Here is a 17,035-nt window from a genome sequence, read left to right on the forward strand (position 1 = left end):
GGTTAGAAAGGCTGTTTTCTTAAAAATATCTACTAGTATTCTTAACTTTTACACGTGTCAACCAAGGAGTAGATATAGCCCAAACAAGATTATTAAAACACAACTTATTTTTACCCAAGTATTTAGACTCAAAGACCAGTGGCGTAACAAGGAGCTCATGAGCCCCAGTGAAAAAAAAAATTTTGAGCCCGGTCAACCGATCAGAATTAATTAAAGGTATTCACGGTGCGGTGGGGGGTTTAGTTTATGTCGTGGAGGCACCCCCCCCACCCGCCATGGGCCCCAGTGCACCTGCTCCCCCTGCCCCCCAAGTAGTTACGCCCCTTTCAAAGACCATAAAAGGGTTAAGGTGATGTTGTGGTATATGTGCACTTTTTCAGTGAAGCTGCATAATCATGTCATTATGAGTTCAAGTGTGACATCCATACTGCTTGCATTACACAGAAGAAGGTCCTGGGTTTGATCCTCAGATGGAGCGGCCTGGGTCCTTTCTTTGTGAAGTTTGCATGTTCTCCCTGTGTCTGTGTGGGTTTCCTCCGGGCGCTCCAGTTTCCTCCCACAGTCTAAAGACGTGCAAGTGAGGTGAAATGGAGATACTAAATTGTCCAGGACTGTGTTCAATATAACCGTGTGAACTGATGAACCTTGTGTAACGAGTAACTACCGTTCCTGTCATGAACGTAACCAAAGTGTAAAACATGACGTTAAAATCCTAATAAAACAAACAAACAAAATCAAGTGTCACATCCATACTGCTTGCATCACACAGAAGAAGGTTCTGGGTTCGATCCCCAGGTGGAGCGGACCGGGTGCTTTCTGTGTGGAGTTTGCATGTTCTCCCCGTGTCTGTGTGGGTTTCCTCCAGGCGCTCCGGTTTCCTCCCACAGTCCAAAGACATGCAAGTGAGGTGAATAGGAGAGTAACTGTGTTTGACATTAATCTTGTGTAATTAGTAACTACCTGTCCTGTCATGAATCTAACCAAAGTGCGTAAAACATGACGTTAAATCCTAATAAATAAATAAATAAAGCGCACACGCACAATCGTGACCCAAGTAAAGTGAACCTGGATCTCACCCGCACTAGATTGCAGACAGCTGCCTGCACAGCGGCCACCGGTGCACTCAGGTCAGGAATCGCCTTCCCATCAACTTCTCCCTCTTCATGCATGATGACCAGGTGAGAGATCTGCTGCGCCACCGGCTCCAGGATACTCTCGATCGTCTTGGTGTGAAACACCGGCATGGTGATTCCCAAAGCTTCTCTACTCTATAAAATAAAAAACAACAAACCCCCGACTGTCTCTCACACTCCTCACGCTGCTCACTTCAAGGACGACCCGACCAGACCCGAGTAGTCCCGAGTAGTCCCGAGCGTTCTCCCTGTCATGCACCGAAATCCCCCAAAATCTCCGCGTCGCCTACGCCAGCAGCTCTCATCTGAACCAGCCAGACCCCCAGCGAGAAAGAACCAGCTCATCTCAGCCAATCAGCGTGTACCTGTAACACCAGGAACCGCTCTGATTGGTTCGCCAGCTTGTCAAAGAGCTCCGGCGCTTCCTAAACAATGTCATACGCGCAGTGCCCAAACATGGGCCGCCCTGGAGTTCCACCGAGGATCCTTCTCACCACATAACACCACACAGCCAACATTTACAAGTGGCATCTACATAGTTTTATAATGGGATGGGTAATGTGTTCCCCTGAGCCAAAATTTGTGTGAAAAGGTGTGTCAGCTTATGTGGGCAAGTGATGGAGCCAAATAGGGCTTCAACTGGAGCTTGTGAGAAAGGTCCTATATAAGCCCCTAATGTCAGTCCATGTTGGTCAAAATAGATAGATGGATGGATGGATGAATGGATGGATGGATGGATAGTACCCATAACCTGCTCGCTCTCCCTTTTAGTTATCTTGTAATAATTAGGGGTGCCTGAGTCTCAAGCTAGATAGATGGATAAATGGATGGATGGATGGATGGATGGATGGATAGATGGATGGATGGATGAATGGATAGATAGATAGATGGATGGATGGATGGATGGATAAATGGATGGATGGATAGATAGATGGATGGATGAGTAGATCAATCGATGGATGGATATATAGATAGATAGAAAGATGGATGGATGGATGGATGGATGAATGGATAGATGGAGGGATGGATAGATGGATAAATGGATGGATGGATGGATGGATGGATAGATAGATAGATCATGCTACTCTCTGTTAAACTGTCATTTTACTCTTAACGATTTCACAATTCAACTACATTTTCTGTTGTTTTACCCCGAGGTGGTTCTGACCGAATCCTGTTTACCCACCTGAGGTTGAATCCAACAATGCTGCTCCTGCTAGATGTGACGGCAACCTGCCGTGTTTGTCACCAAAAATGTCAAGAACCCATTACTGAATAATGAACTCCAATTGTTGACATTATTGTTTTTTGCTAGTTATAACTTTTAGTTTAATTTAATTAAGCTAATTAATTAATTTAATTAAACTGTATGATTTGTGTAAATCCTATTTATTCAAAGTATCCTCCAGGCCACCCAAGGAGGACGGGGTTCCCTGCTGAGTCTGGTTCCTCTCAAGGTTTTCCTTGCCACTGTTGCCCTCAGATTGCTCAACAGGGGTTTTTTTGTCTGTTGGTCCTGGATTCTGTAAAGGTGCTATTGTAAAAAGCACTTTACAAATAAAATTGACTTGACTAGACTAGACTTGACTTGATGGATGGACGGAAGGGAAAGTCAAGCATTACAGCAGCTCACGATACGCTAGAAAAAAAAACATTAAGTAGGTAAGTAATACTGTACAATACTTACAATACACAAAGATATGTAATATGTGAAATAATAGACATATAAAATGTTCACAAATGTGCAATGTAGGTTCCACAAACAAAGTGGCAGATCATGCAGATTCTGTCCTGATAGTCCTGGTAGTGACTCAGTGTGATATCATGTCCCAGCACAGTGGAGATTGTTTGTTTTTGGTACAACCAATTTTTTGTATCGTTCTTTGTTACAGAGGAGCTGAATGAGTCTGTGACTGAAAGTCATGTTCAGTCTCCTTATAGAATTGTCTTGTTTGCCATCTGTTGGTGCGATACACTGGATAATAGTCATATCTCTTGGTTTTGCAACATATATGGCTGATTTCACACATAGTCTTTGACAACCCGCAAATGCTGATGTTCAGTCTCTTCAGTTCACTTCTAAGTACTGATAACTTGCCAAGTGAATTGAAACCCCAAACATTCCACTGTCCTCTCTTAACACTAATTCTGATGTTTAGCTTGTGCATCTTTGATGACCCTGCTAGGAATGATGTTTTTCTTCTCTGCTGATCCACTTCTGATTGAGGAGAGTGCATCTTTTCACCTGCACAAGGCGAGTTCATATGTGCATCAGATTTGTGTACGGAGAGCCTCACCCTGATCACTGCATTATTCCTCGACCCCGTGCAGGTGCCAGCAGACGTCATAACTGCATCAGTTATGAGTTACCGGCTCCGGCTTTCACCCTGTATGAACGACAGCCAAGCGTTGTTAATGTGCTGCCCAGCCTGCCGGTTGTCAGCTATGGTGTGCTAGCGTGTTTTACCGCTGCGCCACCTGAGCGGCCACATTGAGAAACTTATAATCACACCAGCAAATTTAAAATCTAAAACCACTGTGGGGTTACAGTAAATAACAAGGTTAAGAGCCTTAAGGTTAAAGCCAGTGGTAAGCTCAGTGGTTAAGGTACTGGACTAGTAATCAGAAGGTTGCCAGTTCAAGCCCCACCACCGGCAAGTTACCACTGTTGGGCCCCTGAGCAAGGCCCTTAACCCTAAATGTAAATGTAGATGTAAGAGCCACAGCTTGTACAGTAACCTGCAGGCTTCAGAGTCGAAGCTTCTCAGTGAGCTTGCATGTAATGCCTCTTTGCTCAAGTACACATTCTGTACTTATAACAACCTAATAAGGATTGATTCAGAGCAGATGCATACCTTGCAATTCAAATATAAACTGTTTATTGTAACCCCAGCAGCTTCCAATGTGCAGCTGTGAAGTGCAGAGTCATTTAGGAGCCTAATAGTACAAACCCCATTTCCAGAGAAGATGGGACATTCTGACAAGTTGGGAGTCTGACTAATGTTTCATGTCAAAGTCACAGCTGTTTACTGTCTTTCCTTATATGTATCTGAATCATATTGTTTATGTGAGACTTATGGAGACTCGCTTCACAAAGTGAATGATTAACAGTTCAAGTAGGCAGTTCATTGATATGTTAGTGTAGGTCAGATGAGTCAGGCTGTGTCTGCTGCGGGTATGTTCTCAGTACGCAAGACCAGAGTAATTAGAGATGCCCGACTGTACAGCCATGGCTCCTCCTAAACCACAGACACCCAAAAATAATTGCAACTGAGAGATCTGAAACCATGCTGGATTATTGTCCAACAGCACAAGCCTCACACTTTCAGAAACGAGTGTCCAGTGGAAAAGCATGGAGATTATTTATTTCAATCAGGCATGTTGCACAGTATTTTTGTCTCAATTAAAATGCATTATTTCATTTTACATAAATTGCTGCAATATTGAAAGGTTTTCAACGTTAAATCAAAATAAAGAGTCCTAGCATTTACTGAACTCTGGGAGTGATAAGCTGATATTCCTTTTGAATGCAATAAAACGTTTAGTACACTGTAGTCAGATCTCAGATATCAGGATTTATTTATTATTTATTTACTTTAATCATTTCATTTTAGTCAGGGTCATGGGGGGTGGGTTGGGTGCTTCATGGAAACGCTGAGTGCAAAGTTAGAATACATCCTGGACAGGTCACTAATCGACTGCAGGACAGTAGACAGTCTGTTAAAGGTGGGAGGAAACGGAAGAACCCAAAGGAAAATAATACAGACACAGGGAGAACATGCAAAACTTTCCACAGACAGTAACTTGAGGCAAGTAACTGGGTCCTTAAAACACATGTTGCTGCACAGCTTTCACCCTACCTGCTTTACCCCCTGCCATAATTCATCAATTAACAGTCAAAATAATTTACATATTTTTTCATTTATATTTCATTATTAATATTATATTATTATTTGTAGTAGTAGTAGTTAAAATAATATTTATTTTATTTACATTCCTAAAATATAACAATATGTAATATCATATTATATAATAATGCATTATTATTATTATTATTATTATTATTATTATTATTATTATTATTATTATTTAGTCTCACTGTTGCTCTGAATTTATTCAAAAGCTCATTGGCCCCCTCCAGTGGACAATAAGAGTCATTAACAAATTCATTATCTGTTACTACCTGTTTATCCCAGTCAGGGTCGCTCTAGATTCCCACTGGATAAGTGGTACTCTGGAATATACAGTAACTGTGCCCTGGAAGAGGCCAGTAGGTTTAAACGTATTTAAAAATCCCAACAACACTGCTGCACCTGATAAACTCATACCAGTGCAACTGTACAAGCGCATCAGTGCTCAGGGAGTGTACATACGAGTTTTATAAGGTTGACTGGTAGTTCTGTTTGAAAAGACGAAGTGGCAGTTAAAATATTTTCGATATTAAAAATAACGTGTAAAAATAAAGTGTGACTGCTTTAAATAAAAACACTTTAATAAATATCACAGGGCAGACACACACACACACACACACACACACATACGCTCACACTCACAAGCTATTTTCCCACCAATAGACCAATGTCATAATCTTTTAAGCAGGACTAGTGTGCAGCTGCCATTGTATCATTCTTCTTACATCCTTCGTGTACTGTGATCCAGGATCATTTACAGGAAAATATTTCCCTGTGGGCAAGGAATTCCGTTTCCACCCTCATGTAGTCACCCATTTCCACATGCAGCTGCCTGAGGCTAAAGAATTGTAATTCCTACAGTAAAGGTTCTGTCTTACGAACAGTCATTTTGCCTCTATCAGTAAACACAAGTCATCCAATTGCTCAGGGAGTGCCCCAAGGCTCTGTCCTCGGACCCAAACTTTTTTATATTATATACAGTATATATATATCTTGCACCTCAAGCAGATCATTTGCTATCACAGTTTTAAATTTCACTGTCATCAGCACCACATCAACCATAGTCTCATCTCAGTTACTGAGTGCATGAGTTACAGATTTAAAACCATGACTAAATTATAATTTCTTGAACTAAAATACAGATCAATCTAAAGTCTTGTTAGCTGGTCCTAAAATACTGGTACTTACTGTGAATGCAAATGCTGTTCCTATTAAACCAGCCCAAACCTTGGCTTCATTTTTAATACTTCACCTACATTTGAGCCTCAATCACCAATCATTTTGTCATGTGCACAATATTGCATGCCTCAGCTCTCTCCCCTTTGAGTACTGTAACTCCCTTTTTAATGGTTTCCCTGCTAAATTGCTCAACCGGCTTCAGTTTATTTAGAATTTTGTGGGTTTTTATCAGGTGCTCTCATTTCCTTGCACATGTCCAAATTCAGTTCAAATGAAGCTACTAAAATTGCTCTAAGCTTGAGTGTGTGTGTGTGTGTGTGTGTGTGTGTGTGTGTGTGTGTGTGTGTGTTTATGCCATGGAATTGTGACCTGTCCAGGGTGTTTGCTGCCTTTTACCTAATGAATCAGACCCCCAGCGGTGGTAAAACAGGCAGTGAATGAATAAAGTCATAGGATGATGCAAAATAATAGTAATTATAATAATACATTCAATGGATACCGAACAACTTTTGAATAGTTACATGTAGAACTCACAAATGGCAAGTAAATAAATATGTTTTAATAATATAAATAAATAAATATTATAAGATTTAACAGGTATTTGTCCATTTGTCCATTAAACACTTACTCCTTAAGAAAACAGACACAAATAAGTATACAGGTATAGACACTTACATACAAATAATACTGGTTTTATCTAATTTAGTATTGAGTAGGAAGTCAAACATAAACATCCTGGGCACATACTGTACATTTCAGATGACCTCTCATGGACAACAAACACAACAGCGCTGATCGAGAACGATTGTACTTTCTGAGAGTGCTAAGGATGGTAAACGTGACACAACAGCTCCTGTTGTCCTTCTACCGTTGCTCCATTGAAAGTGTCCTCACACAAGTGGCATCCTGGTGTGTTATAGCAGCAGCACTGCAGCTGACAAAAAATCTCTGCAGAGAATCACACAGTCTTCTCAGAACATCATAAAACAACAGCTACCTGCCCTGAATGACATCTTCACCTCCCATTGCCTGCAGAAGACGTATAACATCCTAAAAGATCCGTCCAATCCTGCTTATCACTTGTTTGAACTGTTGCCCTCCCGAAAACGCTACAGGTGTATCAAAACACACACTTCAAGATTTAGAAACAGTTTCTACCCCAAAGCCATTACCAGACTGAACTGTGACCTGAAAACAAACCCCCACAAACACATTAAGCCGTAAAAATTGAATACACTTGAGTGCAATATCTGGTATGCACTTGTGTGCAGTTTATTATGTATGCACTATTATATTAAGATTAAGTATAAGTAAGTATAAGTAGTATACTTATTAACATTAAGATTAGCATGCCTGAGCCGGAGTGACCTGAATCTCGTTGTATGTTGTACAATGACAATAAAGATTATTCTAATTCTTCTAATTCTAATAAAAGCTGTATTTTATCTACTAACAATGTTAGTGCTGGCATACCTCTGTGAGCAGGATAACAACTATGAAGCTCATCTTCATATAGGTCTAGATAATTAAAGTGTCATCAAATTGTTTAACCCAGTTATACTGTAAAAAAGGGAAAAACATAAACAAAATGCTAAATTTATAATTTTTATTACAGCTTCAGCCAGTTTCACTTGAGACTCTGGTTTCTGATTTCTTCTTTGTCAGGGGACCAAAAAATTACAGAAAATCAAACTTCTAGCATCATGCATATTACTTTTTAGAAAACCGAATCACATTAACCCAGTGAGTGGTCAATATGACACAGCATTTTTGAGATATACACATTATTAAAGCTTCCCGAAGACTGAACGTGTTTAACCACAAAGTCACTACCAATCAAACAGTTGCAAATTGTGTTTTCGTCTTGATTCTAATCAACTCTGTCTAAGATTTTCCAGACGGATGTGTCATACATCCTCAGGTTCTGAAACCACAACCTCAGGCTCTGAACCCACGCAGAGGAGTGGTGCACAGCTACAGTGACGTTGAAGAATTTTCCTCCGGGAATTGCATAACACACTTCTGCACCTAATCTCTAAATGCCAATATGCCCTAAAGTTACATAATGGAAATTTGAGGTGTCAGTATGATATTCCTGATTTTCCACTTGCCCGAAGGAAAGTTAAAAAATAAATTCAATAAGCATGAAATTAAGTTAATATATAAATAACCAAAAAGATCAACTATGATACCACAAATTGTGTAGAAGTCTTAGCATGTTGACACATTTCAGTAGAAACTGTTATTTGTACAGTCAATGTTTACGTGTATAAAACATGTCCCAGTCAAGCGTGAGTAATTTACTTCAGAAAAAAATGTGTATACTGTGACATCAACGGGGGGTTAATAGTTTAGTATTACACATAAAGGGTGACAGACTAGTTCAAACACTGGAACTGGGCCATGTGTTCAAAATAAACCTTTGGTTTAATCGTTCACAGAAGCATAAACACAAGTTCTAATCAAATCTACTGCATTTTATAATACAGTTTCGGCTTTCATTATCTTGTTTATATGGAGAAGCCTTCCAGATAGCCAACATTAATTGTCCCTATAAATGTTAAGTTTGATTGTTTATTAGGAATTTAATATCATGACATGACTGGTAGTTACAGGTTGCACATGATTTATCAGTTCAAGTTTAATGTCAAACACAGTCATGGACAATTTTGTATTTCCAATTCACCTCACTTACATGTCTTTGGACTGGGGGGGGGACCGGAGCTCCTGGAGGAAACCTACGCAGACACTGGGAGAACATGCAACTCCATGGAGAAAAGACCCATCCAGTCCTCCTGGAAATCAAACCCAGGACCTTCTTGCTGTGAGCCACCATTCCACCCAAAGTATTCATTAAAAACCATGTTTTTGAAATCGATAAACCTAAGATTGTGTTGCATATACAAATTGTGTCAAACATAGGCATTAACACTGTCACCGGCAGATCCTAGAATTGGTACTTTACATAGATTTGCTGTATCAACAGTACAATATTGCTTACAATGTAAGAACTTGTTGATATATTGCCTTGGTTTCTCAATTTGCAGAGGAAAGTTTATATAAGGATGGTAATCTCCCACCAGCAGATACAAAAAACTGTGAATCAGTGTGAATTTTGCAGTGGAGCTGAGTTCAGATGGTTGGGTGTGCACAGAAAGACCTAGCTGTCAAAGTTCATTATCCATTATGCTACTAAGAAGCATGTTTCCTTATAACTTACATTTAGTAATAGTAGCATTTTAAAGCCAAATCATGTACATTGGGAGTCCCTCCTAAAACTTGAATGAATATAGTTGCATTTCAACCAATGACAAGGCTACTATTTTGAGCACACTGTATAGGGTTTTGTGTGCAAATTGAGACACAGCCCTCCAGCATGCCATGTGCAACCTGGACTAAAGATATAATTTTGTAAATTCCATATTAAAATGTTTCATGTTGAGTGTATGTTGAATGTATTTCTGATCATGCATTCGATCCCCAGGTGGGGCGGTCCGGGTCCTTTTCTGTGTGAAGTTTGCATGTTCTCCCCGTGTCTGCGTGGGTTTACTCCGGGAGCTCCGGTTTTCTCCCACAGTATGAAGACGTGCAAGTGAGGTGAATTGGAGATACAAAATTGTTTAAGACTGTGTTCAATATAACCTTGTGAACTAATGAATCTTGTGTAATAAGTAACTACCGTTCCTGTCATGAATGTAACCAAAGTGTAAAACATGACGTTAAAATCCTAATAAACAAACAAACAAACTGACCACGCACTGTATTAAACAGCTTTTATATTCTATATACACTATATGAACAAAAGTATTGGGACACACCTCTTAATCAATAAATTCTCATTCAGTCCCTTTGCCACAGTTATATAAAATCAAGCACATAACCATGCAAGCATGTGTATATGGAGTGCATTACTGTGTCTTTATTAGAGTAAACTTATACTATATTTCCACGTTGCTGCTTTATTTACTGATAAATCTTGGACCTCCTAGATTATGCCACTACATTGATCCTTCAAACCCATGTACACTCACTGAGCATTGTATCAGGTTCACCTATCTGGTACATGCCATAAATATAAAACCAACAGCAATCAAGTGTGATAAAAATGTCCATTTATTAAAGACTAAAGATTAACACATATTGTGGTTAAAAAAAAAATAACAGCTCTATATTCCTACTGGTAAACTGGTACAACTATGCTCTGGAAGAGGCCAGTAAGTTTATAGAGTATTCAAAAATCCCAACAACACTTCTGCACCTGATAAAGTCATACCAGAGCAACAGTATGAGTGTATCAGTGCTCAGGGAGTGTACATACGAGTTAAAAATAACTAAGTGTGACTGCTTTAAATAAAAACACTTTAATAAATAACAATTGTTCAGACAAAATTTCATGTCTTTATTTCAGCTTTACACATGTAATTTTACTTTTACAATTCAGTAAATAATTAAAGACAAGAAACAAACAAATAAATACAAACAATAAATACAGATGAACAGGTTAATAATGTAAAAATAAATAAATACTTTCCTATTATTCTGATATAACATTGCTATATCAACTCATCATTAAATATAACATCAAACACAACATATCAGCATAAAAAGGTCCTGCCTTTTATGTATAAAAATGTAAATGTATAAATAAAAAACAAACAGTAAATAAATATTTGAATACACAATATTTAAATATAATATTCCAGTGACAGAAACATGCGCTGCCCTGTCCTTATCAAGTTATGTATGCTACTTCATTCTCATCAACCGCTTACTAAGTTAAAATACATCTTGGTTTTGTATCTGAGTTTTGACTCCTCAAGCTCTGAACAGCATATGCACAAAAACGGCTGGGCTTTACCAACGATCCGAGGTAGCTCTTCCATCCACCCTGTATTTATCTTTAAAAAAACCATTCAATGGTCAAAAGTGCTATTTAAGAAAGCTGCACATGCTTTCTGTAGAGGCTGTAAACCATAATGCCAGTGGAGCCTTAATGAGCCCACCCCGAGGAGCGCGCCTAATCTTTCCGTGGGTACATGATGCCCTTGGTGAAGAAAGGCAGGCCGGTGTGTTTTGCAATCCAGTTGTTGTAGTTGGTGACTTTAGTGTAGACGCCCGGTTTAAACTGAGAAGCACATTCCTCTCCCCAGCTGATAATTCCATAGAGAAACATTCGACCATTCACTTCACACAACAGAGGGCCTCCTGAGTCTCCCTGCCATGAGTAAAGAAGAAGGAACTCGGTGAGAACAGTGACTTTCAGTAACAGAACATGACAAAGCAACAGTATCATAATAAAAAATCATAATACCTGACAAGCATCCTCTGTCCATGTTGGACTTCCTGCACAGAACATGTTGTTTGTGACATTTTGTCCATAATACTCCTTTTGCTGGCAGACACTCTGTGATATGAGCTCCACTTTAGCCTCCTTCAGGAACCGGGAATAGAATATTGAATCTGTATAAAGAAAGTTTACAACACAGTTGTTTTGATTATTACTGCCACAATGCAGTAGAATCTTATAGATGCATTATATAAGATATGTGTTATTTTATATTAAATATAACAGGCATACACAAAGGAAATTACATTTCAATATTAACACCATTAAATAAATAAACATAAACGAGTCTGGTGTTTTCAGTGTAATTCTGAGAAACTTGTGCTTCTCTTTACAACATTGTGTAAGTGCAGCTGTAATATTTCTTGGCCATTTGTACACAGATTACACAGAGCAGGCGACACAATCTACTAGGTATGCATACCAAATAATACTTTTCGATTTGAAAAACTTAATTGGCTCAGAAGCATTTAATACTGTTTTATATATTTTATACCTTTAAAAGTAATTGGAATTTAAAATTGACAGTCAGATCAATGATAGTGCCCATATTAAACGTTACTCAATAGTAGGACTATGAGAACCTCTTGTAGGTTTTAAGTACTTTTTATTGTACTTTTGCTTAAATAATCATTCTTTGCTGCTACTCAAACAGTTATTTTATAATCCTTCTATACACAAAGAAGTAAACCCTTACAAGTGTAAGATGATTTCCATTATTACAAAGAAATCACTGTTTTACTCTTTCTGCCCCTCTGCAAACACTGGATTCTAACTACCAGTGTTTTAAATGTAGGTTTTATATGTTTTATTTCTAAATACAAAATGACAAGCAGGACATTTCTACAAGATTCCACTACAAAATTAATAAGTTGACGTACTGCTTTTCTCTCTGCCGTAGCCAGCAATGGTACAGTAAGCTCCATAGGGCCTCATCTGCCGGGCTGGAGGAAGACATGCTGTCCTCACTGTTGCTGTCTTCTGTGCACCCTGCCCTTTACTGTCCACAATTTTCAACAAAGCTGTACACAGAAACACAGCACAAGAACATTAATACAATGCCAATCTGTTAGTCTGTAATAAGGAGATTTACTTGCACTACTGGCTGCAAACAGTTGTGTACACCATAATAAAGTGGTAAAATTTCATACCTATGTCATGGTTGAAATTTTCTGCTATGTTATCATAGTCCTCGTGAATCACCAGTTTGGCCACTTTAAACTTCTGCTCTTTGCTGGGATCGGTCTCGTTTATTGCATTCTTTCCCATATAGACAGTGTATTGCTCCAACTTTATTCTTTTACTGTTCAAAAGCAGAAAGCAATAAGACATGAATTCAATTTATTCTGTACTGAACTGTATAAGCTATACTGATTCATGCAGTAATAAAAAATAACATTAGACTATAAGATAATAAGTCAAATATTAGTATGACGTACCCTCCAGAAAAGCAGTGGGCTGCAGTGAGTACCCATCCAGGTGCAATGAGGGTGCCTCCACACGAAAACATTTCATTTTTAAAAATTGACGCAATCCAAGGAAAAGACTCGATTGAAGTCCTTAATCCTCCTACAATCTTATTCCTCCTTACTTCATAACTACTTTCTCCACATGTTTTTTCTGTAGAAGCAAAATAACCAATTAAAGAAATGTAACACATTAATTTATGTGCACCTTTAGTAAATAAAATGATTTTTATTATGGATTTATGTTGCATTTCGTACCAGTATCTTGCTTTGGTGTGTCAGGTGTTGCTGGTCTTTTAGCTGGATAAAAATAAGAATAATAAGTCATATGAATATACAGTACATATATGTTAAAATATAAAATACAACCTAATGTGATTATTATATAATAAATTAGCTGTTTTTCAACTCACTTGGCTTTGCTTCACATTGGGGAATGTTACAGAACTTGCGAATCTTTCGTCTGTTGCTTCGGACCCAGCACCATGGCATAGCCCTGTCGTCTAGATTTCTGCAGAGACACCACAGACAAGTCACAATCACCACCAAGGGCAAGTCTAGGAACTTGTTCATCTTCTAAACATGACTCACTGACTGAGAGTCTTAATTTTATAATTATTTTAAGAAAGACGGATGCTGGTTTTCCCCTCACATACTGTGAGTTAGTGCCAGATCAGATCAGTACTACACTGCCAAAACAACAGCTGATTTAGCAATAATATTCTTAATCTATTATTTTTCTTGATTCACTGCCTTTCCGGTCCTGATTCCATCACTGGGATGTGACACATCAGGAAATTTACAGTATTAAAGTACAGCTGACAAATATGCACCAATTACTTTATGCAATCATGTTCAAATGGACAAACATCTCAAAGGAATGTTTTCAACACAAAGAATTAGGGCTGCTAGAAGCAAATGGAGTCTTAATCGTATTAGAATTGTATTCATAATAAAGTGGCCAGACAGTGTAAAAAGCTCACATATACAGTGGTACCTTGAAACTCTAGGTTCTAGGAGTGGCGTTGAGTTTAAAAGGCGTTGAGTTTAAAAGTATTTTTTCCCATAAGGATGAATGGAAAACCTGTTGATGCATTCCATGGTCTCATGGACTTGCATATATTTTAGGCATATGTAAAATAATGGGGTTGTTTTTGACACTTACATACTAAAAATAACACAAATATAATATTAAAACACTGAAATAAAAAACTGATTCTCACAGTTTCTCAAAACCTCGAGCTGTAACACAAGTTTAAAAGTGAAACAGTGAGGAAAATACAGATAAACACAGATACATGTGGAGCTTTCAGATTGAATCTGATAATTATTCCACACAAATGCAGATTCGTCTAATTTGCACACTTTGAGGACGTTTTACCATACCGCTGAAGCCGAGCGCTGAACAAAGCAGCTGTTTACTGTTAATTTGAAATTAAATAATAAAAAATAAAAAATAAAAACTGAACACGTTGAGTTTAAAGGTACAAATTTCTCGACGCAAAGAGATGAGTTTTAAAGATTTTTTCAGTTCAAAGGATGTTGAGTAACAAGGTACCACTGTACTATCAAATATTTAGTTTATAATCTATTCTCATAATTGACCCCTGAAGTATAAATATAGTTTTTTTAATGACATGCAAACGATGAATTCCTAAACCTGGACTCTACCTGCAGTGGTTGTGTGATCCAAGCCCCTGAGCGACATCTTCTGCCATTAGGTATTGAACCTTGTTCCAGTGGAGACATCTGTCCCCATTAAATGCTGTAGCCATTGTCCCCCTGTACTCTTTCCCATTACTGCCCTCAGCCACACACTCATCGTCTAAAGAAAAAGATTGAGATCATGAGTTTAGAAAGTGTGCACACACAAATCTGGATCTTTAATAGAGTTAATTTCATATTCTGTTTATGAAATTTTCACACGTACAGTTTTGTTGTATTTCTCTGCGTGGTGGAATGTCGTATTTCCACCATGGCCAGTATTTATCTGGGTAAGACTGTAGGAGTAAATAAGAAAAAGCACTTATCAGTAAGATTTTATTGCTGTAAAGGAAGTTCTTTTTTATCTTTGAGTATTTTAGGAAATAGGAATACATAGTTCTGCTTTTTTTCCTGTACCTCAGCAACTTGAAAAGAAAACGTCACTAAAAACATGATCAGCCACCACATCTTGACCGCAGACTGTTGTGTTCCTTAAATGGAGTTTCTGAAAAGCAATAATACAGCATTTTAAATAGATGTAATTAATGTGTTTAAAAGTAATGAATTTTTTGGAAGAATTATTAGGTGAATACACACAGAAATCTTCCAATAAGAGTTTTTTCAGTAAAAAAAAACATGATGTAGTCTCCTAAACCAAAGAATTATAAAACAACTCACCTATTTACTGCCTACTTTCTCAAAGTTCAGGACTGATGATGTCTGGATTGATTTATCGCCACCTGTTTGAGATAATACATTTATCATTTTTTTTATACTAAAAACTAAATTAAAACAAGCTTTAACCTAAAAATGCAACAACTAAACTGACTTAATTTCATGACAAATTACAATCAGTTAAATAATGCACATTTAAAGTGTTAAATTTAAATAGAGAAAAGTATATGATTGTAGTGTTCCACAAGTCCTTAACGATGCAGGAATATACTTTTAACACAACCTATTAAAGAAAACTCAATAATACGCTTTAATCGGTTTTCCTATGCTGGCATAGTGGCACGGTGGGTAGATCCGTTACTTCACAACAAGAAGGACCGGGGTTCAATTACCTGGCTTGGCTGGCCAAGGTCCTTTCTGTGTGAAGTTTGCATGTTCTTGCTGTGTTCTGGTGCCGTAACAAGTGGTAGCCTACTCGGTAGCTCTGTGTTTGCTGTGCCTGTTACTGGATTTTTCTTACTTTTTCTGTTCTGCACTGCATGTTTAGTGTGTCTTTTGGGTATCCTATGGATATGCAGCCTTTTTTAATTCTTTAATTTCCTTCAGGATTAATAAGGTATCTCCGGTTGCCCTAAAAAAAATGCCCTAAATGTGTGTGTGTGTGTCTGTCTGCCCTGTGATGAACCTGTTTTGGGTGTTTTCTGCCTTTTGCCCAATAAATAGGACCCACAGCAACCCTGACCAGGATAAAGTGTTGATAAAACAGACACTTAATGACTAAATGAATTTCCACAAATGGTTTTTCCACAATAAAAATACTGCAGGAAAACAACATAGTAATGTGAATGAAAGCAGCAGGTTTAGATCTTACCCTCTGGAAGTCAGTGTTTTTTAATCAGCTGCTCTCTCTGGTGATTATCACTCTCCTACTCGTCACTGGAAACTAGAAGTTCCTGTTCAGGCCACTTGTGTCTGAATGGTTGAGTGTGTTGTGGCTTTATATAGCACACACAGATTGTGATGAGCTGTGTAAGGCGGGTCTAAATAAGACTCATCAATGTTTTGTATAATGTAATGTATATGGGATATTTTCAGCATGTTCAGCCCTGATGGCTAAGAAGTAGCTCAAAACCCTCCCCACTTTCAGCAAACTGAAGTGCTTGAGGAAACGCACCTAATATGGTGTTGGTCCCTTCACAATTACTTTACCACAACTTGTGCTTCTTACTTCTTCATCCTGTTGGTTACTTGTTATGAACGAAAACAAATACAAACATGCCATTACTGAGAATCATTGCTAATGGTTAAACCCAAAAGCGTGTTAGATATACAGAGCAGGGCATAAAATGAAAAGCATGTATAAAAGTTAGTTGTGATACTAAATTAATTAGCAGTAGCTGACATCAGGGGATGAATATGAGTCAACTTTGAACGTAATACTACACATCGCAACTGTAATTCACTTTAATTTCAAAAAACGTCAATTGATAACATTTATTAAAGTGTGTATTTTTGGCCCCCTCTGTATATTGTCTGTTTAAATAATATATAAGTAATATACACTGTTTCTATCAAAGCAAACTAATATCGCTCGAAGACAATATTTATAGTCTTAGCTCTTTG

General features: G+C 38.0%; 2 protein-coding genes across 3 annotated transcripts in view; both read right to left on the reverse strand.

The window, feature by feature from the left end:
- vcla (vinculin a) overlaps nucleotides 1-1,405 on the reverse strand; it is a 68,284-nt gene extending 66,879 nt beyond the window's left edge. For both annotated transcript variants that reach the window (XM_062994778.1, XM_062994776.1), the window contains exon 1: nucleotides 1,077-1,405. In XM_062994778.1, the coding sequence (XP_062850848.1) occupies nucleotides 1,077-1,244 (168 nt within the window). In that variant the 5' untranslated portion in view covers nucleotides 1,245-1,405. The remainder of the gene's footprint in view (nucleotides 1-1,076) is intronic.
- A 9,354-nt stretch (nucleotides 1,406-10,759) lies between these two features.
- Nucleotides 10,760-16,366, reverse strand: plaua (plasminogen activator, urokinase a). The gene is made up of 12 exons (XM_062994779.1): nucleotides 16,284-16,366; nucleotides 15,416-15,477; nucleotides 15,155-15,242; nucleotides 14,964-15,033; nucleotides 14,705-14,858; nucleotides 13,447-13,544; nucleotides 13,292-13,333; nucleotides 13,007-13,187; nucleotides 12,719-12,870; nucleotides 12,449-12,589; nucleotides 11,535-11,683; nucleotides 10,760-11,438 (listed from the first exon to the last, which is right to left on the reverse strand). Exons 3-12 carry the CDS (start codon nucleotides 15,203-15,205, stop codon nucleotides 11,241-11,243), a joined length of 1,236 nt encoding a protein of 411 aa, XP_062850849.1. The 5' UTR covers nucleotides 15,206-15,242; nucleotides 15,416-15,477; nucleotides 16,284-16,366; the 3' UTR covers nucleotides 10,760-11,240.
- Between the last annotated feature and the right edge of the window lie 669 nt (nucleotides 16,367-17,035).

Source organism: Trichomycterus rosablanca, chromosome 5, assembly GCF_030014385.1.
Source record: "Trichomycterus rosablanca isolate fTriRos1 chromosome 5, fTriRos1.hap1, whole genome shotgun sequence".
Lineage (NCBI taxonomy): Eukaryota > Metazoa > Chordata > Actinopteri > Siluriformes > Trichomycteridae > Trichomycterus > Trichomycterus rosablanca.

Coding starts and splice junctions, on each gene's coding strand:
- plaua (XM_062994779.1), bottom strand. CDS start 15,205: ATGTGGTGGCTGATCATGTTTTTAGTGACGTTTTCTTTTCAAGTTGCT. Junction 13,545..14,704: donor GGATCACACAACCACTGCAG/GTAGAGTCCAGG, acceptor GTGTCTCTGCAG/AAATCTAGACGACAGGGCTA. Junction 11,684..12,448: donor CTACGGCAGAGAGAAAAGCA/GTACGTCAACTT, acceptor TTCTTTATACAG/ATTCAATATTCTATTCCCGG.